General features: G+C 39.5%; 1 protein-coding gene across 1 annotated transcript; it reads left to right on the forward strand.

Moving 5' to 3' along the window:
* Positions 1 to 493: 493 nt before the first annotated feature.
* Positions 494 to 26,222, forward strand: spata17 (spermatogenesis associated 17). The gene is made up of 8 exons (XM_054770778.1): positions 494 to 597; positions 965 to 1,054; positions 2,027 to 2,108; positions 3,441 to 3,491; positions 10,322 to 10,425; positions 20,921 to 21,044; positions 22,542 to 22,778; positions 26,088 to 26,222. Exons 1-8 carry the CDS (start codon positions 530 to 532, stop codon positions 26,220 to 26,222), a joined length of 891 nt encoding a protein of 296 aa, XP_054626753.1. The 5' UTR covers positions 494 to 529.
* Positions 26,223 to 26,325: the final 103 nt, after the last annotated feature.

Raw genomic sequence — 26,325 nt, forward strand, 5'->3', positions numbered from 1 at the left:
AACACGTTTAACATGATGACACTTATGACAATTATATATATACATTAATAAATGAATATATAATAAATACAGTAAGAGTAAAACAAACAACAGAAACATTGTACAACTACATATAAGACAAACCTTGTTAATAAGAGATCTAAGAAAAAAATAACACATTTGCTAAAGAAACATATCAAAGTGGTACTGTACTTACCTTACGGCCTAGTATGTAGGTGCTGACGTTAGCCTCCATGAACGCGCCTCACTTTGCAACACATGAGCATAAGCGTGGTTAACTAATGGTAATTAACATACATTTGACGGCAAACTATATGCAAAGCCCAAATATTAAAACTGATGACGGTGCTTCTGAATATTAAATGAAGAGAGAGGAGATGCTAACAAATGAAGTAAGCAAAAAGTAAGCAACCTTGTGCAACCTGTACCGGAAGTAAAAAAAAAAACTCTACCGGAAGTAGCCTTTTCTTCTTTGATTGAGGGCTGTGTTTCCCTGGCAACAGTAAACGGACGCTGGTATTGCGCAGACATGGCGGAGCTCCTGAAGATTAAGTGTAAAATTGAAGAGTTCAGAAAGCAACAGTTCTACAAAGCAAGGTATCGGTAACGATGTGTGATTTTAAAAAGGCATGCTAATTAATTACACGTTATTCGGGTTTTACGGCTAAATAAGCTAAAGCTAAGATACATACGACCCATAGAAGCGCAAGATAAATTACCTTTAGTTTATTATGGATTTCATTCATTCACATACACCTCCATATAGTAGCACGAATAATGATATATTCGCATGTACCATAACAACCACTTACAGTTACTGTACTACTTTAACGCCACCGATTTAGGTTTAAATAAACGTATTGATTAGTGAGCATTAGTTTTTCGAACTGCCGAGTTCTGTAGCTACAGTTTCATTGTGAAAGCAAGTCGTGGTCATGAAACTGACAAATGCATTTTGCTTTAGGTTAGTTGAGACACACAAACGGGCAAAATTCCGGGCTGCTATACGGATCCAGAGCTGGTTCAGAGGCCACAGGGTGAGATTTTACATCAGGTAATACTTGATCCTTATGTCTTCATTTGTCACGTGATAGATTACACACTTTTTATTTCATACATGTCCCACCAATTTTAGCTTTGCCTATTTCCTCCAGGGCTTATAAAACATCCAGGCTATGTTAATTTACAGGGAAAACCCAGATAGTGGCTCACACCCATAATTATAGGACTTCTGGAGCTTTGCAAATGGCCTTGAGGAATAAATGTGGCTTGCTCTATGTGCTCCTTTCACACACACACACACCGAGAGAAATGAGTGTCTCTATCGCCATGCCTGTTCTGTGCTGCGACCCCAGCACCATTCTGCAGGGTCAGCAGACAAACTTCCAGACAGTAGGTTAATTCAGATTACTTTAGTTAATTGATCAATGCGTTAAGTGGATAATTAGCAACAATTTTAGCTGCCTAAGTGCAACTCTGGGGTTGTGCTATCCCACTATAAGCATTGATTTTCTGGGTGTATAAATGGCCTTTTGGAAATTGATGGCCTCATTGGAGGTGGAGATTCGCAATGGACTTGCATTTAGAGTATGTTTGAAGATGAATACAAATGTGTGCTGCTGTTTAAAGGGGGGAAGAAAGGCTCATCGGACATGATAGAAAGGCCTGGAAGAGCAGCAATTTTCTATGAGTGTGTGTGAAGAAGCATAATGATTCTGTGACCTTTTAATTCCACTCTTTTACATCACATACATGTGAGCAAGCAAAATTGCTGTTTTTCTTGCTTTCAACAGAGTTTATAATTGATTTTTTTCCCATTTAGTCAACACCTAATTTAAATACATTTCATGCAGGATAGACATTTTTTTTTTATTGTAATCATTTGCAGCTCCTAGGAGGATTTCCTGTGTTTTTATATTTTATTTACACACACAAAACACATTCACAATTTAATTTAAGTTTTCTCCCCCATTTCACATGCATAAAATATCCACCTAATCCTCTTCCCAATATGACTTTATTGCAGGCATCTGCACGAGAAGGCGGTCATTATACAGAAGACATGGCGGGGCTTCATAGCAAGGGCACATTTCAGACAAATGGTGATGGTAAGCCCAAACCCGGAACAGCTATAGATGTATTGATTAGGTTATGATAGCAGGCATTAGAATTCAATTGCTATACACCTAAGTCCCTACATCTGACCTTAAGAAATATAATTCACTCATTACATTGAGAAATTAGCACTTAGGATATATGATGTAATATGAGATAGAATTTTATCTGCATGGCAATTCCTGGGATGCATTTAGAATGAGTGTGAGGCAAAATGGTACAAGTAGTTAGCGTGGTGCGCGTGTGTGTGTGTGTCTGTTTGCGTGCGTGTGAGCTTTAGTAAAACAAGGCCACATTTTCGGCATATTGCCTCCAACTGCTTCTTAATTGAACAGATTGTTGATACCGGATCCAATACCCAGCGCTCTCACATATAATTTTCCCCTGGATTGAGTTTTGTAAACGTATCACAACAAGCTATTTATCATGCCCCTAAATTGACTGTTTGCTAAAGCATAACTGCCAGCCGCGGTTTGGGAGGCGTTCAAAAAAAAAGTGAAGGGGGTGGGGGAGGCTGGTGGCGAGGGGCATTGGTATAAACGATGAAGGATGTGTCACAACGCGCATATGGGCTAAAAAGAGGCTGTTTGGGAACAGACGAGCGTTAATTTGAATCACTCACGTTTTCCACAGTTTTGAATGAGCCCAGAGAGGCTCCGTTCCTCGACTGTCTGACTCCCGCCATAGTTTTAGACCTTATCATGTTTAATGCAACTTCTACAAAAGCCTCATCTCCAAACATCAAGCTGAATTTACAGCTCCCTTTCAAGTCTTCCGTCTCCTTCGTCTCTTACCCGTCGGTATTAAAAAAAAAAAAAAGAAAAAGATGTGCTGAAATATGGATCCCTTTTATGGCCAACTCTTCAGAGTGCTCCTGAAATGTGCCCCCACTGGATGACTGCGTGTGTGACGGCTTGCATATTCTCTGGCCTTTTGTTAGTCTCTTCTGGCGGTGCTGTCATTGATTATGAAATCCAGAGGAGAGTGTTGGGCCGTCATACATCTCCATTAGCTTGCTGCTTCACCGCCATAGATTTTCTTGGCCTTCGCGTGTGTTGGTGTATTAAGAGAGCACTGTCCTCCCCTTGATACAAAGTCCCCCTAATCACTCTCTCTCTCTCTACCTTCATACCCCCCTGACTCTTTGTCTTTTCTGTTCTGGTGCTTTCCCCCCTCTCTCTCTTCCTCCCGTGGAGTGGCCCTATCTGCGCTGCCTGTGTGAAATGTATTATGTATTAAGAGCTCTTTATCTTTGACGCCTGCTGTGGACAGATCAGAGGGCCGTGAGACAACATGTAACGCCGTCTTTTCCTTTGTGTTCACAGGCAGCATATTTTATCATGAAGATGAATTTCTACAACGAGATGGCGGTCAGGGTAAATATCGCCACAGTGTCTTGTTTGAACAAATAGTATGTCACGGTGGAGGGACACGGGATGTGCGGTGATGGGACACCCGATCAAAAATGACCATTGTGACAAAATATCCATCATAGTATCTATCTATCCATCCATCCATCATAAATCATATTATCTATCGATCCAAAAATGCACAACAGTTTTAAAATATTATCTGTATACACTGGACTATGTACACAGTACTCAAATTAGATTGTGCTGGATATAGCAGTTTTATGCACTTAGGAGTCATTACATGCAGTGTTATTCTTTTATTTATTTATTGTTAGTCCAATTTAATTTTTATTTGTTTGATTCACTGGAAATTTGTTGTCTTGTTTCTGTTAATGCATTGAGCATTAGCCTTATGCGTGGTGACGGCAATGGTACTGGTTTTGTTTATTTCAAACCTGCTTTCAAAAATGACATTTGAAGTACATAACATGCTTACACCTGCACAATTCTGTGAAAAGGAGTAGGAAGAAGCAGAGCTGATTTAAACTTACCCCTTCTCCAAGTCTCAGCAATAAGTGATTTCATTTCCAGTGGTCAACATGGACCAGGTCAGCACCTTATGCGCCATTCAAGCAAAAGTATTGGGCCACTTAACTATTAGACTTACACAAAGCAGTACGAACTTTGCAGTTATCGAAGCTTCCTCTCTTTTAGAAAGAGAATGTTTTTTTAATAGATATTGGAGTTAGGCCTGTCACGATAACACATTTTGCTGGACAATAATTGTCCTACAAATTATTGTTGATAATCGATATTATTGACAACATTTTTTGAGACCATTTTTTCTTGAATTATATTTCATAATAATGAGAGTACATTGTATCTAAAAGCAATAAACTTTAATTTCTCAAAAGCATTTAACATTGTCATTGGAATGTCAAGAGCTTTAAAATAAATTAAACAAACATAATAAATATAAAAAAAACAGAAAAAACTCAATAAAAATAAAATGGACTGTCAGTCTCTTTTAGCAAAAGTTGCATTTAAATAAAAATCACAATCATAACCAAAAACAAAGTCTCTCTTAAGAAAAAAAACACTCCACACACACACACACACACACACACACACACACACGCACAGTTATGTAGTTTATTGTTAGTTTACTATCATATTTGAGCACATATGTGACCACATATCTGTGGTGGCGGAGTAAAATGCAATGTTTCTGATGTCCTTCAACACGTCTTCTTTCACTCGGTCATACAGTTCAGGAATTGCTGTTTGTGACATGTACATGTACTGTATGTTCTGCCAGGCAATTTGTACTAAACATTTCTAACATTTCCCGAAATGTTGGCTTTTCAACAGTATTGAAAGTTTGCATTTCTTTTGCAACGTAGCGAGCGACACTGTCTGTGCGCGCGCACCATTTTGTGCTGTTTTGTTTAAATTTACTTTGCAGACCAAACGACTCAGTAAGCGTTGGTCGTATTGCCCTTCTTCCTCGTCACTATCTTCGAACAAATGCGATATATCGGTTCATCTGTGTTCATGCACTCACTTTGTTCATTCTGTTTAAAACCGAAATATTCCCACACTGGGGCCGTAGCATTCGACTTAGAAACCATCCCATCTGTGCCTAGAACTACCTGTTCTACTGTGCATATAACAATAAAACTCTTGAATCTTGAATCTTCATTCATGTTAGCATATGCTCGCTCACGAGGTTAACTTGCTGCTAGCACTCTGTGTATCCGCTCACTAGTAGCCCCGCCTCCACGTACTGGGACAAAGAGGCTGAATGTCTGAGAGTTGGGTTCACTCTCTCCGTTCATTCCACCGGGGCACCAGCGCGCATAGACAGATGCAGAGTGAAACCTCTTGTCATCCAGCCTGTGTGGTAAAGAGTGACGAGGAAAACACGCATGCATTCACATGTCAATTTATCGAGGCCAGCAAAATTTTCGACTTAGTTTTTTTAAATTAATTGATTATCGTGACAGGTCTAATTGGAGTGCACCTGCATGTGAGATTTTTTTGGTCCATTCATTTGTGAGGTCAGACGTCAGTGATGTTGGACCTGAGAAAGGTCTCACCATCTCTGTTTTAGCTCATCCCAAAAGGGTTTCATGGGGTTCTTCCTCGCAGAACCAATCCAAAAAATGGCTTTGTGAACCTTGCTGTACTGGGAACAGAAAATAGCCTTCTCCAAACTGTGCAAATCCATGCCAAAAGGTCACACAAAAACCAACATGTACAAAAACCGAATACATTTTTCCATCCATCCATCCATTTTCTATGCCGCTTATCCTCATTAGGGTCGCAGGGGTATGCTGGAGCCTATCCCAGCTGACTTTGGGCGAGAGGCGGCGTACACCCGGGACTGGTCGCCAGCCAATCGTAGGGCACATATAGACAAATAACCATTCACACTCACATTAATACCTATGGACAATTTAGAGTTGCTAATTAACCTAACATAAGAATAAGAAATAATGCGAATGCAATTCCAGACACCCCAAAATTTTAATAATACAAAACGTAATACAACAATACATAGATGTGATGAATGAAATGGGTAAATTAACATTTTACAACACTGTTACCTTTATTGAAGACTGTTGTTGGCCAACACGGTGATGTGCGGACACAGGGCTGATGGTAGCGCTCAGCTTTTTTTCTCTGGACAATCTTATGTTCTGGATACCCCAAACAATCAGAAAGGGGATTCATCTTTCCTGAAGTGAAGTGGCGTCTATGCGCCTGTCTTGACGCCAGGCCATCTTCCAAAAGTCTTGGCCTCACTGTGTGAGCAGATGCAGTCACGTCTACCTGCTACCATTCCTGAGCAAGCACTGCGCTGGTAGTGCCCCGATCCCACAGTTAAATCGACTTTCGGAGACAGTCCAGATGTTTTCTGAACTTTCTTGGCTGCCCTGAAGCCTTTTTCACAACAATTGAACCTCCCTTCTTGAAGTTCTTAAGGATCTGATAAATGGTTGGCCTTGTTTGTGCAAATCACTGATGCAGGTAACCTTGCAGGTAACCATGGTTAGCAGAGGAAAAAAGCAGATTTCAAGCACCACCCTCCATTTTAAAGCTTACGGTCTGTTATTCTCACTCTATCAGTATGACAGAGTCATATCCAGCCTTTGTACTTGTCAACATCTTTACCTATGATAACCGGAGAATCACTCGCATGATGTCAGCTGATCCTTTTGTGGCAGGGCTGAAATGCAGTGGAGAATGTTTTTTTGGATAATAACAAAGAAAGACTTTGTAATTAATTGTCATTAGTCTTGTCATTCTTCATAACATTCTGGAGTATATGCAAATTGCCATCACAAAAACTGAGGCAGCAGACTTTGTAAAAAATAATATTTCTGTCAATATCAAAACTTTTGGGAACTATTGTACAGTGTCCCAACTAACCACTATCCATCCTTCACAGACTCCAATGCGTCATCAATGCATGGATGCTTTGTTTGGGCACTTCATTCAGTGGAATGATGTGCAGGCAAACGGACTAGTTTGGCCATACCATTCTTGGCAATAATTTTTCTCGAAAACTAAAACCTACAAAAACCAGGGCATACGAAAACCAATGTACCACTGTGTAAATGTATGGTTAACCTTGATTAAGATGTATATCTACACTCTACTTGTACGTCTATATAGTGTCTTAGCTGCTATATATTTAGCAACATTTAATAGCATTGCAGTGTTGAAATGTTCCCATTTTTCTGGGGAGCAGCTGCTACTGTACTGTATATCATCACAGTCTATCTATGACTGATGTTTTGACATTTTTACACAATGAATTTCCACAGAAACCTCATATTTTTTACAATTCCATATAGCCTCTTCCTTTGCTAACAACTTCATTCTGTGTCAACCATTAAGGGTTTTATAGGCCAACAAAAAACTAAAATTCGCCATCTTTTATTGAAGAGGTTGTGTCAATGACCAGCTGGACAAAGTAGCTTGAATGTGTTGTGGAAAGGCTTGGAAATTGAAGTTTTACACTTTTATTGGAAAATGAAAGAACTACAAGTGACCACCCAGTTGTTTCAGTAAATGTCAAATTAAAAAGGACATATATCCAGGAGTAGTGTTTGACACAGCTGGTGCAGGGCATAGGTTAAAAGGTCAGGAGTTGCTGTCACCAAGTGGAGCAGAGCAGAAGCTTCTTTAGGTAGAGGGAAAAGTGCTTTATTACCCCTATAAAATATCACAGCCTCCTTTAGGATGCAATAGCAATTTTAATGAAAGAGAACTTAACGTGAATGGAGCAGGGAATTGGATCCGCGGCTGGTGATGTAAGAAGGATCTAAGTTTGAACCCCACAAGGGCCCATCCAGACTTTTCTTTGCAAAGTTCGTATTTCATTCCTTGAATTTAATAGGACTTTTGTCTGGATCGTGTCATGTCCTCCCAACGCAGACGTGAAAGTGAACATTGTAGGAACACATTTGCCATTGTCCTACATTGCAAGGCACTGGCCCTCGAAGAAGATTTAGTCATGGCTGCTGGAAAAAATGTTATCAAGTAGCTGGGGGCCTTTATTTACTTAACTGCAGAGAATACCACCGCTCAGCTCTTCACTTTTACTTTCAAGTGATCATGACACCAAAATACATGTTAATCGTTAATCGAAAGGCATATTTCCTGCGTTAGACGTGTTATCAAATGTTGAAATGTTGAAAATGAATTGTCACTTTTTCTGGGACTGGGAGAAGGAGGAGCAAGTGACATTTCCACTAGAAGTTCCCACCCGGAAGCTGTCATTAACTCCAATGCTTTCCCCATTGTTATGGTCCAGTTCTGGATTAAATTCTGTTGTTTGTTATATATTTTTTGTATTATGACCGCTTGTTGTGTTGAAAGCTTTTGCTGGAACACTCGAGGAGATGGAGTAAACGTGTTCACATTTCCAAAAGACTCCATTTGCTGCTTTAGATGCTTTGGCAAATTTCAAAGGACAAATGTTTTGATACTGCCCCACAGATGGAAATAAAAAGTAAAAAAACAACAAGACGTTTGACTGTGGAAAAGTGTGCCAAGGTGGCAGTAAGTCAATCCACATGTTTTAGTAGCCAGCCTATTGCTGCGCTAATGCAGTGTTGATTCGTAAATGGCTTGGTTATGACACACTAGCTAGGGGGCAAATGTGCTCTCTATTAATAACAATAAATCTAAAGGGTAGTCTTTGATAACAGCGTCACTACGAATCTTACAATAATAATATTGGGTTTTCATGCCAAATTGCTAGCTAAACAAAAATGGCAGTCACTCATCTTTCTACCCTATCTTGCAGTCATCTGTCATTTTCATTCAGTAAATCCATGCTTTTTTAGTAGCTCTATTCTACAAATCTTAATACTATGAGGTTTCATGCCAGAGCTAGATAAGCAGTCACTTATCATCAAAAAAACATACTTGTGGCCAATTTTGTGTGCGTATTACAGCATAGTCATCACAACACATTATTTGTGAATTTTGTTATTGTATTATTGTTGTGAATATTGTCACTTTCTTGGCTTTGCTGCATTCGGTTCCCGGAACGTATTCTGGCCAAGATGGCTCAGAAAACCCTTTAAAATCTTGTCAAAATCACCACTTCATTTCACTCGTGCAGTATTTCATTGTTGTTTATTTATCTATGATAGCGGTATGACAAAAATGTTTTATTAACAGTACTTTCATATTGTTGTTGTTTTTTTCTAATATTTTCTGGTGTCATGAGCACTTTGAACTCCACAAAGATCTCAGTGTTACAGATGCAATGTTCATTCTGCATGTGCTACGTGTACTGCAACACATAAGCCACACTAAAGGTAATTACAGCCCTTTGCAGGCATCTCTTTGAAGTGTGGCATTTATTTTTTCAACTGAATGATTTACTGGTGCACAGCGTCTAACAGAGCAGAGGTCACAGTCTGAGAAAATGCTCTAATCCTTTTAAATACTGTTTGTTTAAAAGTTAAAAGTCCTTAAGAATGTATTTAATGCTGCAAAAACTTTGGCATTTCTGTGGCCACTGGTTTGTATTTGCAAGAGTGCATGCACATACGAATAAGGCCAAAATGGAGTACCATTGACCCTTTGCAAGAACGAATCAGTGAAGGGCGACGGTAGTCGCAGCCCTTTATTACCAAAGAAATATTTGCTGTGTGTGAATGGAAGCGAAAAGACACAGTGGGAGAAACAATCATCCTAGAATCCCCCTGTGATACTTCCTTTTGAATTATTCTCCTCTCTCCTGTTTATGGTGCCGCGCTAAGCTAACGGAGGATAATGTATTAAGGCCGTAATAGAAACCAATGTTTACATGCTGCACCTCGGATTTGTATCAGATTCAGCAGCATCGATTTCACTTGTCAACAAAGGTCAGCAAGAACTTGAGAGGCGGCAATTACTTTATTTAAAATTATCTATTGACTGGCAGATCAATGCTAATTCTCATTTTGCTCTTTGTTGTTTTCCTCCCCATCCTCCAGCCATCGTCTCTCTTTATTCCTTCTTCGTATAGTGTGATGATTCTTTTACTCGCTGTTGTTTTAATCTCCTAATTAGTCTGAAGGACATCCGCCCTTCTGCTTCAGAATGCTGCACTCACATGTGTGGGTGTGTGCGAGGCGAGGCTAATCTGCAGCTTCCACGATCAATCTGCAGCGACGCAGTAAAACGTATGGAGCGGCTGTGACAGCTGTCCATCCCACCTTGGCTTGTCCCTCCATCATGACAGGGAAAAAGATTCATAATGATACGATCTGTGATTTAAGGCTGTTGTTCACGCCATTAATACAGTCATCTGTTTGATGTGTCTTGCATGCTGTGCTTGTCTGCAGATACAGCGAAGGTGGCGAGGATTTTATGTGCGCAAGTACATCCATAGCTTCTATTCACGCAAGCGCTATTTGGAAAGAATATCCAGCACAAATGAAGTAGTCAGGTAAAAAAGAAAATAATGCACATTTTACTATTTTATCCTCTTCCCTTTTCTGCTAGAATTTACTATATAGAAAGGTTGTGGTACTTACTGCCATTATTTTTTATTTCATATAAATATTTTTAAAAACACTGTGGTGCACTCACATTAGAGAACTCACACCTACACATTTGGAAGAGGTGGGCCTGGGCCAATTTTAGTTACATTGCGTGCGGATTGTGCTGGTTACGTTTGCAAAATGCATTTGGTGCACAATGAGGTGTTATACTATGGAAATCACAGTAGATGAAACCTAAATTCCACCGTTTTGTATTATTAATTTCATCGTCTTTGAAAACACTTGCACCTAACAAAATGGCGATGCGCAAATGGGCTGAAATTGATATCAGATCGTGTTTCATACACAACAGACTAGGGATGTCACAAGATCCCAGGTCACAAGATCTTGCGAGATTTCTCGTTCAGAAAATAAAATGTCCCGTGGGCACTTGGCCTGTGACGGTAACAAATGAATTAATTAATCACGCAATAAATGAAAATACATGTACATATGTGTCTGTTTTCCTTGTGTCTTGCCTCCAAACAGGCAGGAAGAGATTTCATTCTGTGCATTGGTTTCAGCACTTTGGCACGTTTGTTGCATAGCACAACGGCATGAACGGAGTGAGGACTTTTGTCAGTCATACAGTCTGTTTGTCTCGGCGGGTGGAGGCGGGGCCGCTAGCATACAGACAGAGGGCAGAAGAGTGTAACGTAGTAGAAATTAAATTTGTAGATTGCAATTTATTGTCATATATTTTTTTATGTTTTCATTGTACTTTACTCAAAAGTAATGTCAAAATATCTTCTCGTTCTCGTAGACCCAATCTCGTGTATCATTTCGTCCCTTGAACTGAGTGTCTCGTGACACCCCTACAACAGACCGAGTACATTATTCAACACTGTTTCCCCTGTTTGTTCAATGTGTTTTTAGTATACATATATTTTTTGGTCCACAAATCAATGTTGTCTGTGCATCATGCCCCTCAAAGTGACGCCACTCTCTCTGGTACCCCTTTCAGGAGACTGACTTTTATGCCAAGCATATAGTAGATGCAATTGCCTGTTATTAATAATAAGCGTCACCTTACATGATAAATAAATGAATAAAAATGAATGGAAAAAGTTAAAATAATCCTCAAACATCAAAGCCCACAGTACGCATCCTCCCGTTAGTTAATGTAAACTGTCACATTGTACAGTAGAAATAAACACAGCAACTCAAAATCACACACTCACACAATAAAGTTGCATTAATAGAGCATTGTATAATGCAGCCTGAAGAGTCTGTAGAGCAATGGGAGTGCAGGCTAGTAAAGCTAGAGGAGGGAGGGACAAATGTTAAGCGCTTGTTGATGTGCCCAACCATTGACTGTTTTATTGTTTATGAAACTTTTACCTTCAGTCAGTGAAATTTCTTTATTTTATAGCCTCAAAGCTTGGTTTTCTAAACTTTTGGTGGGTGGTGGATTTTTTATTGGGTCAGCAATAGTCAGTGAAAAATGCTGTCAGCTAACATGTGTTCTGTGTTCTTTATCATTATAGTTTATGTACAGTATATGTTGATGTGATGACAATACTTGATATATTTAAGTAAGCAAGTCTCTCAGGGAAGAAAAAAGTTTGGAAAACCCTAATTTCAAGGATTGGTCAAGATTATCCTAGCTATGCTGTACCTATGACCTTAACGCATGTGTGCAGGTACAGTATGTGTGTGTGTGTGTGTGTGTGTGTGTGTGTGTGTGTGTGTGTGTGCGTGTGTGTGTGTGTGTGTGTGTGTGTGTATGACCAGGCAATATATGGCGGCGCTAAGATCTGTCCTTGCAGAGTAGACATTAGTTTACAGGAAATGTAAGGGAATGAAAGTGACACTGAGACAAAGACAAAGATCGCTAAGAAGAGAAAAGGAGGAAAAATCATTTTAAAGTGCTTGAGGCTAAGAGAGTGAGAAGTGAACGATGTGAAAAAATTAAAAATTAGCCTGTGATTTGAACCCCAGCTGCTGCATTAATAAAACACCCCGTGCTCCAGGGCTTACTGCGAGAGTTACACCCATCTTTTACTTCTGACAAAAAAAGCACACACACTTAGCTAATAGTCATTTTTTAACATTGCTAATATATTTTACCCCAAAATATCTTTAGGGTTTTGCTAAAATTAAATGTAAATTTGTAAAAGTGCTCCTTGGATCACTGACTTCTGTCCTTACCTCCCAACAGCAGTTTTCGCTTTTCTACACACTCTTTGCCCCTGTTTGAGGGCTGAGGGAGCAGGCTTTTAAAGCCTATTAAGGACGTGTTGCCACTTCACGATAATAACAAAAACAGATTGATCCCTGCACAAACTCATTCTGATGCTATATTGCCAATAAAATGTAAAAAAAAAAAAAACCCAACCTAATATGAGATCAAATGAACTACAGAAATTATGAAAACAATAGACGATACAGTCAAATAGGCTTTTGTAATTTTTAAATGAGTAAACCAAGCAACAAATTATCATTTGTAACTCAATTTGCATATCAGAGCTCTCAACAGCACAGATTAAAAAATTAAACATGTTTCTTTTTGAGAACATGTTTTGTTTGTGTTCACATTTATGAAGGAAGAAATTATGACTATAGTTCCACCTGATTAGGTTTGATTGTCAACTATGTGTGACAAGCCACACGCACACATACACAAAGCCCCTCCTCTGCTGTGCTTTGAGGTTTTGAGGTCATTTTCCTCTCCAGTTAATCACATGTTTATTTAGTGCTGCCAGGTTCCCGATCAATTAATGCCGCACAGGCGTTTATTTGAAACATCCTTTCTCTGGGAGCCAGCAAGCCCTCAGATCGCACGCTGCCTGATCACTCATCCCGCCAAGGTCTACTTTTTAATCCGCCAGCGTGCCCCTTTCCTCTGAGACTTGTTTTGTCTGTCTGTTTGTCCAGCACTCTGAATGAATAATTCGATGTTGGACGAACGGTCCCCATTGTTGATCGGCTGCTCATGGTAATCATACAGTATTAGGGTTTTAGTCTGACTGATCAATCTTTCTCTGACTCTTATGATTTATTTCTATGTCTATTTTCACACCTGTATTTCCCCTACTGTATGGTAATTAGGAAAAAAAAACTCCACACATGAAAAACAAGCACAAGCCAAAGCAACTGGTGGCACTACAAGCCCTAACCATAAAGATTTTAGTATTTTCTACAAAAGGCCCAATAAAAACAAATATGAATCAAGGAAAAAGGGAATCACACACGTGGACTGATAGTGATGTTACTCCTGAATAAGCCCACTTAAATATAAACATAAAACTAAAAATGACAAATATAAACTGTAAATTAAAAAAGAAGCAACACAAAAGAAATTATACAATTAATAAATATTTAATAAGAATTTAATGTTACTTTTTAAATATAATTTTAAGTATACAAATATTTAAAGCAGAACAATAAGTCAAGGGTAAAGTATACCAAACAGTATCAGCTTGTTAATAAAAAAAAAAATACACCTAATCTTCTTTATATCTGAAACACAAATCGATATATAATAATCATTTGTAGCATTCTGTGTTGGTTAAAAAACAAAAAAATATCATAACAGCGATCTACTGTAAAATGTATGTTTGTTCATATTATGAAACAGAGAAAATAATTTGAAATAGAAATAATCTCTTCCAGGGTCAAACTGTTGCCATATTTGTAGTGTTTTATGCTCAATTCATTATTAAAATGCGTGTTTGGCTCTACACACCACTTGAGTTAAACTCAAATCTTCTTCTAATTCTACTTTGTTGTGTGCACCACCCGCCGCCCACAACCCCCACCGCCACCAGTGCATCAGCGTCCATCCTCATCCATCCTTCCTCTCCTTCTGCATAGCCTAATGAAGTCAAGACCCCAGCGCAGTCCCCACTCTGCCACAGTTTTCCTCGGCACCCCAACAATTTATCACTTTGTCAGCGAGACACTTAAAGTTCCTGGGCTTTAATAAGGGCATGCGGTGGGACGATGGGGGCAATTAGGAAAGCGGTGCGAGGCTGTTTTGCATATTTACTAAATGTGCTGGAGTCATCGCCGCTGCCACCAACACGGCCTGTTGGCTGCATGAATTATTCCTCTATCTGCCATAAACAGCTGGGTAATTATTACCGCCATCATCTGATAAATATTCTCCATGTGATGCCGCAAGAACACGGGAACAGTCACAACTTATGTACACCTAGCTATATTTTACATACGCTTATTTGAACTGAAATGTAAAAAAAAAAACATGCAGACTTGACACAGTCAGGGTTATTTATTCTGCTATTCTGTGGCGTCTCACATCCCCCAGCTACTTCTTCTCCTGTCTCTTTTCTCCAGCCTTCTTCATTGCTCCCTTCCTCGTGTCCCTCTCAAGGACATTGATGAAAGGCGAGCTGCTACAGTGGAGTGGGACCTGCACTGCCTACTCTAACCGCTTCTATGCGTCAGTCTTTCTTTTGCCGCTTCTTTCTGATCCAGTTTGGGTGGAGACAAGTTCACTCCCTCAGTTTGATTGGATTTGTATATTGAGCGTGCGTGTGGGGGGTTGTGCGTGTATGTGTGGTGCAGTATAATCTGGCTGCTGTGCTCTCCTTGACTCTTAAGAAAATTACTTTTGAGGAGGAAACAATGAAGGAAACTAAGGACAACTTGAAGGCTTTTTGCAGCTGAACTTTTTGCAAAATATATTTGTCAGCTTCCAAAACTATTTCATGGCACCAGTTTTTAGTACTTTGCACAATGAACTGATCAATTTATGAGTCACCTAAGTGGTAACTCAGTGTTACTGGCTCTATACATTCAACTGGCCATTGTCTCAATTGACTGGCTGACACCCCTTTTTCCTCCTCCTTGTCGCCCTATTGAATCATTTAATTGGAGCAATTAAAGCAGCCAATCAGGTCAAGCCTCCATTAAATATTTAGAATTTGGCCAATTAGTTGCTCTGTTGCTGGCCTTGATGACCGCAAGTGCCTCGGTCTCTGATATCCCAGCAGCCCTTGACTCCCCATTCTGAACCAGGAGGTAAATTATTGAGAGAGCGGTGAGAAATTTAGCTGTACTATATTAGCCATTAAATAAGTGAGCAGGTCCCCGGTCAAATGTCGGTTCAGGTTTGGCTTATTTGAAAGTACTTGAAGGAGGCTGCGCTAGCTCGTTTATTCGCCATCTACACGCTGTATTATAAGATATTCGCTGATACAAAGCATTTACTGTGAGTTTTTTTTCACATCAAACACAAAGGGAAATGATGTTTATGGTTTTGGGGATAAAAACAAAAAACTCACCAAATGTTGATATACAGTAGAGCCTTAAAGATGGAACAGTACCCATTGTTGCTGGTGATGCTGGTGTTTGGACGTGTGCATTCGGGAATTTGGGAGCGTCAGGTTGGATTGTCCTGCGGCACTGGAGGCGTGTTTTGGCTGCATCCTGGGGGTTTTCCCGGTGGGGGCCGACATCCCTACCTTTTTCTTAGTATTGTATATTGAACATGAGAGGTGAAGAAAATGATTAGCAATTGCTGAGATATGGAGATTTGGTAAGATTAATTAAGCTGTGCTTGTTCCTACTTCATGTATGCATGTTCCAAATAAACTAAAACCAGTCAAACAACCAACTGATCAACCTCAGATTTGTTTGTATTTTGAATTCCCATTTAAAGATATGGGAAGTGGAAATCATCTGTTCTAGGGTCAAACTGTTGCCATTTTAAACCTGTATTCATTGTGCAGGTGTTTATAAAGGAACATTTTAACATTCTTAGCTGTCGTACAAGTGTAAAAAAATAGGTTAAAATGTGCAACAGATAACATGTCGTAAGAATATCTTTATTATCATTTTGAAAGCAATTTGCATCCCAGAAGTATCTATTTTTTTAACATTCTTAATGGTCACACAAGTTTAATGAGTAGTTAACCAGTGTAAAATGTAAAAAACATTGACAGTTGACCGTGGACAAAAATATCGACACTTAAGCACACTTGAAGTGTATATTTTTCTCTAGTAACATTTTTCTTTACTTTTGTGGAATGCAAAAAAGCCAAAGAAAAAGAAAATAACATCGGCATAGCTAATCCTTTGATGTTCGCTGAAACTCAAGAGCTGTTTCCACAATAATTTTTGGTAGAATTTTGAATTTTCCTAAGATGTTTTGTGATCCCATTGGACATGTTTTTCATGGAACAGCAACACTAAACACATGGGTATCCAATAATATGATGACAAATTGAGTGTGTTACAGTGGAACCTCAGTTTTCTTCCTTAATCTGTTCCAAAAGGTCTGACGAAAACCAAAATGCACAAAAACCAAATACATTTTTCCCATAAGAAGTAATGTAAATCCAATTAATCTGTTTCAGACACCCAAACATATTAACACAAAACACATTTAATAGAGAATAATTAAAATTTTGCATGCAGAAAACAAAGCAAAACTCATATACATGAGAAACAAAATGCATAAATGAATAATGAACATCACTTGTACCTTTTATTGAAGACGGTGATGAGTGCAGTGAGGATGGAGGAGACGGAAGAGCCACATGGACACTGTTTCACTCTCGTTCGTTACAAACTTAACTTTAAAGAATGGACGGTTAGAGCTGTATTCCTGCTCACTTAAACTTTATTGTAAACTTCAGCAGCAGGTACAATCATCATTACACACACAAGCCTGGCTCACTATCTATTATCTGTCTATTATCTATTATCTCCATGCAACCTGTGTATAAGCAGTGGCGGAGCCAGAAATTTTCCATTGGGGTGGTCAAGGTGAGACCATTACTCACATGGGGTGGCAATAAGTTGCTACCTGAAATGTCTAGATGGCCAGTGGGGTGGCCAGGGAGTGACTGGCCACTGGTCACCCCCTGGCTCCACCACTGTGTATAAGGAACCTTTGCATTACAACCCTATTGGAACAGACGCTACCCTTGTTCTTTGCTACAACTTCTTTCCGAATTCAGTCATGTTTCTCACCTTCTTTATTGAAGTTCTGGCACTTGCAACTCGTTTGTAGTCATCCTTAATTTAAGAAAAAAAGAACAGATTCCTTTAGTACTCAAAAATAGGCGGTGCACTTGAACACCTCATCAGTACACAGTGCAGTGCTTGAAAGGAAGAAGGAAGGAGGCATATTCAGAGTTGTTCATCGTTCTGTGTACATTCTACAAGCAAATAAACCACGCACGCACACCCACACGCACACCCACACACATAAGATGATGATTATATTCCCTGGTCACAAAGTGTCCCAACTCTCAAAGAACCACTATCCATTCTTCAGAGACTGAGTCGCCAATGCATGGATGCTTGTGGATGTTTGAGCACTTGACTAGTTTGTTATGTGTACTGTTTGGCCGTACGAAAACCAAGACATATTTGTGGCAATCATTTTTGTTGAAAACTAGCTTGTGTGAAAACCAAGGTTCCACTGTATATACAAAAATAGCTCTTAACAAATTATTCATTTGATTTATTGACATGGCATTCATTGCTTGAATCTTTCTTTTCCCTCCTGTAATCTACTTCACCGTTCAATCTCTCACTTACTTCAAAACACACACACACGCACACACAAATGTAGCAAGTGCATGTGCAGCGTGCCGAACAGGGCTAATGAGGGTTGTATGTTGTGTCGGCTGGTTGGGTCGACACAGATCGAGGTGCCTTCAGCCGTTACAAATCTGTTTGGCTTTTGTCCACTACACAGCAATTAATAATGTTGGGGGTGGGGGCAGGGAAACAAAGGTCACCCATTCAACATGACACACACACACTCTAGCAAGGTTCCACGTACATTCAAGAAAAGCTCTTTGAACACCCTGCATGAATACTGACACACATGCTGATATGGAAATATAGGCCACATCTATTTTTTTAAAGCAGCTTTACAGCATAAATGAACATAAATACACACAGAGTACACTGTAGCTATTCAGTTCATTTACACTGTCCCGGAGTAAACTGCAACTTTATATTTTGCATTAATAAGTAATATCCCCGTTAGCCAGGGTGACAAATGGAGGCCAAGCAACCTCTATATTCATATACACACTATCATGCATAGACTTAAACTACTGAGCTTAACACATACATGCACACACATATAGATTTGCATGTGCGGGGGTAATGTTCTGCATATTTCATTTATCTTGTAATATAATCTGATGCTGAGAAAGAAATGAGAATGCAAAGGCGGCGGGAACGGTGTTGTGATTTCTTTTTAAACGCCACTAGCCGCTGAATGTATTAACCCACCATTACAGACCCCACTAAGAATATTCTGATTTGTCTGTGGAGGTTTGTAATTGAAAATAGAAGTTGGCTAGAACAGTGGAGTGGAAATGTGAAAAAGGGATGAATTGTTGATGAGCTAGAGCCAAACTCTTACTGGAATTGCTCTTGAGGAAATAGATTGGCTTTAGCCGTCCTTCTTCCACGTAACCGTGATATGAGTGTTTTAGTAATTGTTTCCAATTCCCTCTTTAAGTTATTACCCCCTTGTAACAATAAGGCTGTGTGATTGCTGTGTATGGGCTTTTAATGCATCCCATTTAAGCAGCTTGGCTTAACAGATGTCACAGACAGACCTGTCCTGGCTGTTGTGATGAAATATATTCATCATCCTCCCACTTATACCCTCAAGCTCGCTCACTGGTCCCCCCTTGTTTTTCTCTCACAGTACCTTTGCTGTCCCAGCCTCTTATTATCAGGCACTTTTTCATTCATCTGAAGGACACTTCAGGGAATTACCACTAAAGGCTGAATTAAAAATACAGCGGCAAAGCTCCACATTACTTGTATGTTTTTTTGCTCAAATCATTATTATTTTATATAAGTACAGTTGGTTCTACTTCTGTTCGTTTGCAGCTGCAGCTTTTTTGTCTGTGCAGTTGTATTTGGGTGTTGAAATTTCTGTGTAACAGCACTTGAGACCAATTTCATTTTTGTGGTTTTCTCATCACTCAAATTAGTGGAAATTATTGTTGCACTTGGTTCTACTATACATATAATATGTGTTCATATACCATAATTTCAGGTGTATACTGTAAGCCGCTACTTTTTTCTTAAACTTTGAACCTACTACTTTATGACCATGTTCTAATCTCGTGACACCTCCTGTACTTCAGAAATACTGCTAACCGTTTAAATACTGTGCCGCTCGGGAGTCAGTGAGAAAACGGTATCTCTTTCTTTGGCAGGAGTCAATCACAAGCTATAAGTGAACTCACGACACCACAGGAGGTCATTAGTCAATATAACAGTCTCACAGACTCACAGTGTCATCTACAAAGAACGCTAAACTCATCACACAGCATCTTAAGACTCATAGCTAGGAAATATACAAGTACCGATGTTTTAGTTTAAAATAACAAAAAACTGCTATTTTAACTCCTACCCATAATGCAGTACATCCAGCAGAGCAGTTCATTGGCCAATGGCTGCCATGGGTGCCTGGCAGCCACCAGAGGAAGCTCATGGTTTTCAAATTGTTTAATGTTGTGTACGGTAAATTCCGGTGTATAAGCCGCACCCACTAAATTTAGAGGAAATAAAAGATTTGTACATACATAAGCATCACCGGACTATAAGTCGCAGGTTTGCACATCATAAAATGGGATATTTAGTGCACAGAAATATATTTTTTTTAAGTATTAATAAAATAAATGCTTTCTTTCCAAACAGTGCGTGCCAAACAGTGGTGCAACACGGCTATTTAAACAGGACAGTACACGGCTAGTTAGAATAGTGTATTGTAACATAGATAACAGTAGCCTACCAAAAAAGTCATTCATCACTAAAAAAATTATCAATATTCTTCAGTTTTTTGATGAAGTTTTCACATATTTTCTTATAGATTCAGTCACTTAAGTGAGTGGAATTTGTTGCTGGTCTTATTAGTTAACAACTTTTAATGGTACAAAGACATGGACAGTGTCATTGACAATGAGGAATCCCTACTGGGTTGTCTGTGACCATGCATTTCAAGTTTTTTTTTTAGCAAAAAGGGACGATCGTTTGTCAGCAGGATGGCTCAAAGACTTCTTAGGCATTTTATATACAACGTTGTTGAGGTGGTGGGGCACAGGCCAATGAGGAACACATTTAGATTTGGTGTTCATCATGATAATGGTGCACACGGGTCCTCTACATTTCTTCTCACTTTTGTTAACATTGCGAGATTCATGTTACTCTCTGAATAATGACTGTATTTTTGTGACAAATTTAGGCATTTGCAGGAAGTGCATAGTTCAGAAGTTGTGCAAAAAAACAGCATTGTTTGGCCTTGGTCTTTGCTGATCTTTGAGTGCCACTAAACTGTAATTATCTTGACTTAAAATCTGGAAAACAATACTGATGATGATTTGCCAAACAATAAACGCCTGTGTAGATATTGTTCCGTGATAATACTTAACATGTAAAATATTGTTTCAGGAGGGAAATGGATGAACTTGAAGAGCTCCAGAAGCGAGAGAGAATCTGTCTGAAAAAGGTGAACGAGCAGAAAGCCAAAGCCTATCAAGCTTACAGATGGCACCATCTACTCAGCACTAAGCAGGTTGGTCCGCAACACACAAACATTGGCATAGTGTCAGCATGTTGGTGGAGTGCTGCATTATATAACCTTTGACCCCAACTGTCATACTTACAGTATCTGACTCTCTTGGCAATATCTAAAGTGTAAAATAGAAATCTGATCTGTGGTGTCTCTTTCATTTATCACTTAACTGCATATTCATTTCAGAGGAAAAGTTTTGTTGTTCCCTCCCAGTCCTGTGTCAGCTCTTTCTCACTCCATAGATACTGGACTGTATATATCGTACTCTCTTCCTCTGCATATGGCAGGGGACTCTTTCCCTTCATAGCTCTGACCTTGTCAGCAGTGAATAGATGGCTCTCCCACACAGTTCATCCTTCTGCACTTCTCGGACCCCGGCCCACACACACACGCGCACACACAGTTACACTCACAGCTTACCAAAAGGCCCCAAGTCCCTCTGACAGAGACAGAGATGCTGTGTTCCTGGGGTCAACATCATTGCTCTTCCCATAGCCTGCACGTTGCTACTGTGTGGGATTGTGTGTGTGTATGTTGTTGTATTTGTGGCAAGTGACATGTTTGTGTTAATTTCTGTTTATTTTTGTCTATTGAAATGTTCCAGTCCCCAGCGGACCAAGGTGGTTTTCGATGTTCAGTCATTCACTATAGATGGACTTTTGTGTTTTTTTTGGTTGCTATTTTAAGTTCTCTTTCAATCTGGTTCTTAAATTGATTGGTATTCATTGTGCCCCACTAAGGTGAACTTGGGCATACTGGGAATTCATAGTTGTCCATCTGCCGGGGTAGATTTTTGTGTGTAAAATACAGGTCACGATTTTATTTGGTTCCCATGGTAACTTGGCGTGTCCGTTACATTACTTGAGATTTCACCATGGGCCAAAAATTACAAATGTTTCATCAATTTTGATGAGGTTATGAAATTTCTTCTCATACATTCTGATGTCTTCTGAAAAGACACAATCGTTATAAACTGCATGCTGCAATAGTGATCACTTAGGAGCTTAGGAACTTAGGAGCTATAGGAGCCCTTGTCCTGTGTACGTATCCAACAAGAGTTTAGTTGTTATTGATTGTGAAATACTAACTAAACACCATTTTATAATAATCAACTAGTCCGGAAATGTTATTTTGGAAAAAGCCGAGGCATGGTACTCCTCATTTCCCACTTAAGCCCCTTTCTCATTTTAAGTGTCCTAAGTAGCAAGTAGTGTTATTAGCATATAAAGTAGACAGAGTGCTCCAACTGTTATGTGAATAATTCTTGATCAGGCCTTCTGTAGCAAATCCACTTTAGATCATGTGCACATGCATGTGTGTACCTGTGCTCATGTACAAGTATAATACAACGTTGGACCATCTGTGTGTTTGTCAGTGTGTAACCTTATTTATTTGGTGAATGAAACTGGGGGAATTTTATGTAAAATGATCCAGCTAACATGAACATGCCATTTCTTAGTAGTTCTTTAATGGAGTAACCTGTCTCTTCCCCCTTAGTGCCCAGGGGTCTTCAACTCTCCATTCAGGATAGTCCCCCATGAGATGGAGTTACTACTGAGACAGGTCAAGTACCAGGCCCCCACCAGGATAGTCTCAAGGGACAGCACTCATCTCACACCTGCAGCCCCAACGCCCCCCACTTTCGCTGTGACTCCTGGATCCCCAAGGAGAAAAAGTAGAGCCTTCTGCTCTCCCAGGCCCATACTTCCTCCGATCACTAGCACCAAACAGCAGGTAAGAGAAATTATACATTTACTGACTTACACCAGAAGCTGTAAAAAAAAAAAAAAAAAAAAAAGGCATTTTTCCCTCCGACAGCAGCTCATGTGAAAGAGCACATAAGAGAGGTTGATTTCCTTCTCCAGTGCTGTAGATGGGAATATTGCATATGACATGTGCCATACCCCTCCACAAAGATTTGAATGAAAATGAATGTGTAGATATGTAGGTGTACCTAATGTTGTGCCTGAGATAAATACCAGAGGCTGCGCAACAGATATGAGAGAGTAATAGTTTTACAGAGCGTCATTCTAATCACATGAGCCCCTCAACATCCTCTTTTTGTCCAATGGGGAATTACTCTTATTGAAGGCAGAGCTCCTTTAAAACTCCTTTCAAAGAAGAATTGCATCATTAAAACATGGCACACAGCTCTCTCGGGGGTTACTGTAAAGAGACGTTTAGTGTCTGCATTTGACTGAGCATTGTGTGCGTGTGCGCGCACGTGCATGTGTGCAGCTGTCAAACATTTGCACAGATCACGCGTAGGAAAAACCCAATGGATGTGTGTGTTCTTTGGAAATGATTAGGGCTGGCTTCGACAGGATTTTCATTGTCGAATCTGATTCTCTACATTTTGTCCATAGTCGACTGATAGTCAAATTGTTATTAAGAGCACCGCTAATGGCGATCCCTGCAAATAAACATGTCTCATTTGCGACTTTTTCCACCTCAATGAAAAAAGGCTACAACACTCAGATAAACACATAAAAATGGTAAGTGTGCAACAACAGTACCTGACACAGAAAGCATCTTTGGTCTTGCCAGTTTCAGCCTCTTTTCTATCAGCTCAAAGTGTTGATGTAGCAGTCCAAAAGTCTCTTACTGTGGGTGATGTGGAGTTGTAACTTGTCTACTTTATTTGCCATAGACCCGCACATTAGCGAGGTTCAGTAAGGAGAGTCTGTGTGGTGGTAGTTTGAGCTTGGCTCGTATTACTCCACGTCTTTCTCGCCTTTGTTTACGTTCTAGACGCCACTTGCGAGCACTTCAGCCCGCCCGGCTGGGTGGTGTGTGTGTGTGTGTGTAGACTCCGGTACTCTGGAGATCTCAGGGACGAGTCGATGGTGCTGCCAAATCCAATATCCAAAAGCTCTTGTCGAGTGTGAGGCGTTAAACTACACCTGATATGAGCAAAATAACTACAAAACTGCAAATCTGGAGACCCTGTACGCACTGCCATCTTGCATAAGTATAGCTCTTCTGTTAAACACACACATCATTTTCAATTCTTAATTAACCAAAATGAGGCTGAATGTGTGTCAAAATAGGCTATTCATAACAAAAACAAAGACATTCTATGTAAAAATGTATGCTCAGCAGCACCCCCATGTGGACAGAATCTTGATCACGTGACATTTTCATAGGCCTGGTAGTCGATTCAGTCTCCTACAAATCGTATTGTCGACTATTGAATATTCTAAGACTCCCCCCAGAAATGATTTTCATGTTTCCAATATAACATTGTTCAACATCACTTAGGACATACTAGTACACTTGGTCGAACTTTGATTTGTTTGGGTTTAATTAAATAAAAAAAAGTGTATATATATATATATATATATATATATATAAAATGAATAAAAAAGATTTGTTTGGGTGCTGAAACATTTTTCCCATAGGAAATTATTTAGAAATATTTTTTACTGTATGTAAGTAACATTTTAAGAGTCATACATGTTTAAAAATAAGTTAACCACGGTTAATATTAATACCTACAAACAATTAAACACTCTGTCTTAACTTTAAAGACAAAGGCATAATGCAACAGTGAGCTGCATCTCACTTTTCAACATTCTTAATATGTGTGTTAAATTAAATGTAAAGTTAGCACACATAATAATAAAATGTAGAAGAAAAAAAACAGTACCCAAGCTTCTCTACTCAACAAGGTGTTTTAGGCTGGTCATTTTTTAATAAGTGTTGCAAAAAGTCAAAGAAAAAAGCAAAACGTAATTTTTTGAAGCATATTAAACGGACATCTCATGAGGTAAGCTGACATCTCACCGTTTTGCATGACATCATCATGATGGGCTCTTGGACACAGAGATTCTGTGTCACTTTAAATGTGTCATTTTTCCAAAAAAGAATTTAGGTTCCAGTACTTTTTATATGCATATGGTCTCAGAGCCTTCTTTTTGACTATTTGTTTAATTTTAGTACACAGTCCGAGTTTGTGATTGACAAAGATATAAAGGTTTAATAATGAAAATAGAAGTTGTGAACAGAATGCAAATGAAATCTAAGTTAAATTGCTGCAATTATTCTATGTGATTACTGCAGACAGTCCATGTTTCTTTCTTTCTTTCTTTCTTTTCTCTATCACCTCCTTCACCCCAAACTTAACGTGATAACTATCTGGAGGTGATGAATAAGGTTGAGGTGCAGGTTGTGGAAGTGGTCAGGCCAGGCCACTGATCCCACGGCGATAGGAGCAAGGACAGGGTCCCCCACACCCACCCCCTTCCTCTGTCTTCACCCCAACCTTGCTTTTTCGCAAACAAGGTCACCTCAGCAAAAGATGAACATGTAACACCTCGGTGATCTATGCCGTCTGACTGAAGAATTGCGCAGGTTACAAAATCAAATAATCGCCGTGTCAAAAAATTGGCATGAAGAGTTGTGGCTGTAGGCAACCTCCTGATGTTATTGTTGTTGGGTTTTTTTCAAGTCAAGTCCACAAGATGGCATTAGCTGCATTTGAAGTGTCATGATTGGTCACCAAATTCCTTTTATTTTACGTTTTTTGCATATGATAATGGTTTCCACACTATTTGACAAAAATGATATCGTCATCAACACTTTGACTTTGACTAAAGTCATTCTAATTCCATTTTGTTATTTTTTTTCGTTTTAATGTACTTTGTAGTGACTACTTTGTTTGAATTAGATACTTACTTGTCTCTTACCAGTTGTGTACCATTAGTTTTGATTAAATGATCAGTTAAAGCTCAGCATACTGAATATTTTTTGTCCTACATCCATTGTCACCCCTTTTTTTTTCAATTGTTCACTTAACTTATCCTGAGACTTGCTTGGATTTACCCTGTCCAGCTTCTTTTTCTCTTCACTCTTTCCTTCTCGGCCTCTCTCATGGTCTCTGTCACAGGAGGAGAGATGAAGAGGATTGGCCTCTGCTTTTAGCTGTAAACCATCACCACCTGTGGGAGAAGGATCAGACAAAGACAGAGGCGGGAGGGAGGCTGAAGCAGAAAGAAACAGTGATCATTATCTGATACTTGTGCGTCTCTGTGGTTATTTCAGGTCCGGATCAGAGACCCCGGGGAGATGTGGGAGCAAGGCGTACGTTTTCCTGAGCTGGCTTTGGATCTGCAGACCTCATACGGGCACCTGGAGGAGGCACAGAATGAATTACGGCTCTACAGTCGCACACTGTGAGTCCCACAAAATAATGTCAGTATTCTATTATTGTCTGTTGTCAACTGCAAAGAACACATGTAATGGCTGGCCACAACAAAACTGTGCAGTCTAAAAGTATCCA

The sequence above is a fragment of the Dunckerocampus dactyliophorus genome, chromosome 3 (assembly GCF_027744805.1).
Source record: "Dunckerocampus dactyliophorus isolate RoL2022-P2 chromosome 3, RoL_Ddac_1.1, whole genome shotgun sequence".
Taxonomy (NCBI): Eukaryota; Metazoa; Chordata; class Actinopteri; order Syngnathiformes; family Syngnathidae; genus Dunckerocampus; species Dunckerocampus dactyliophorus.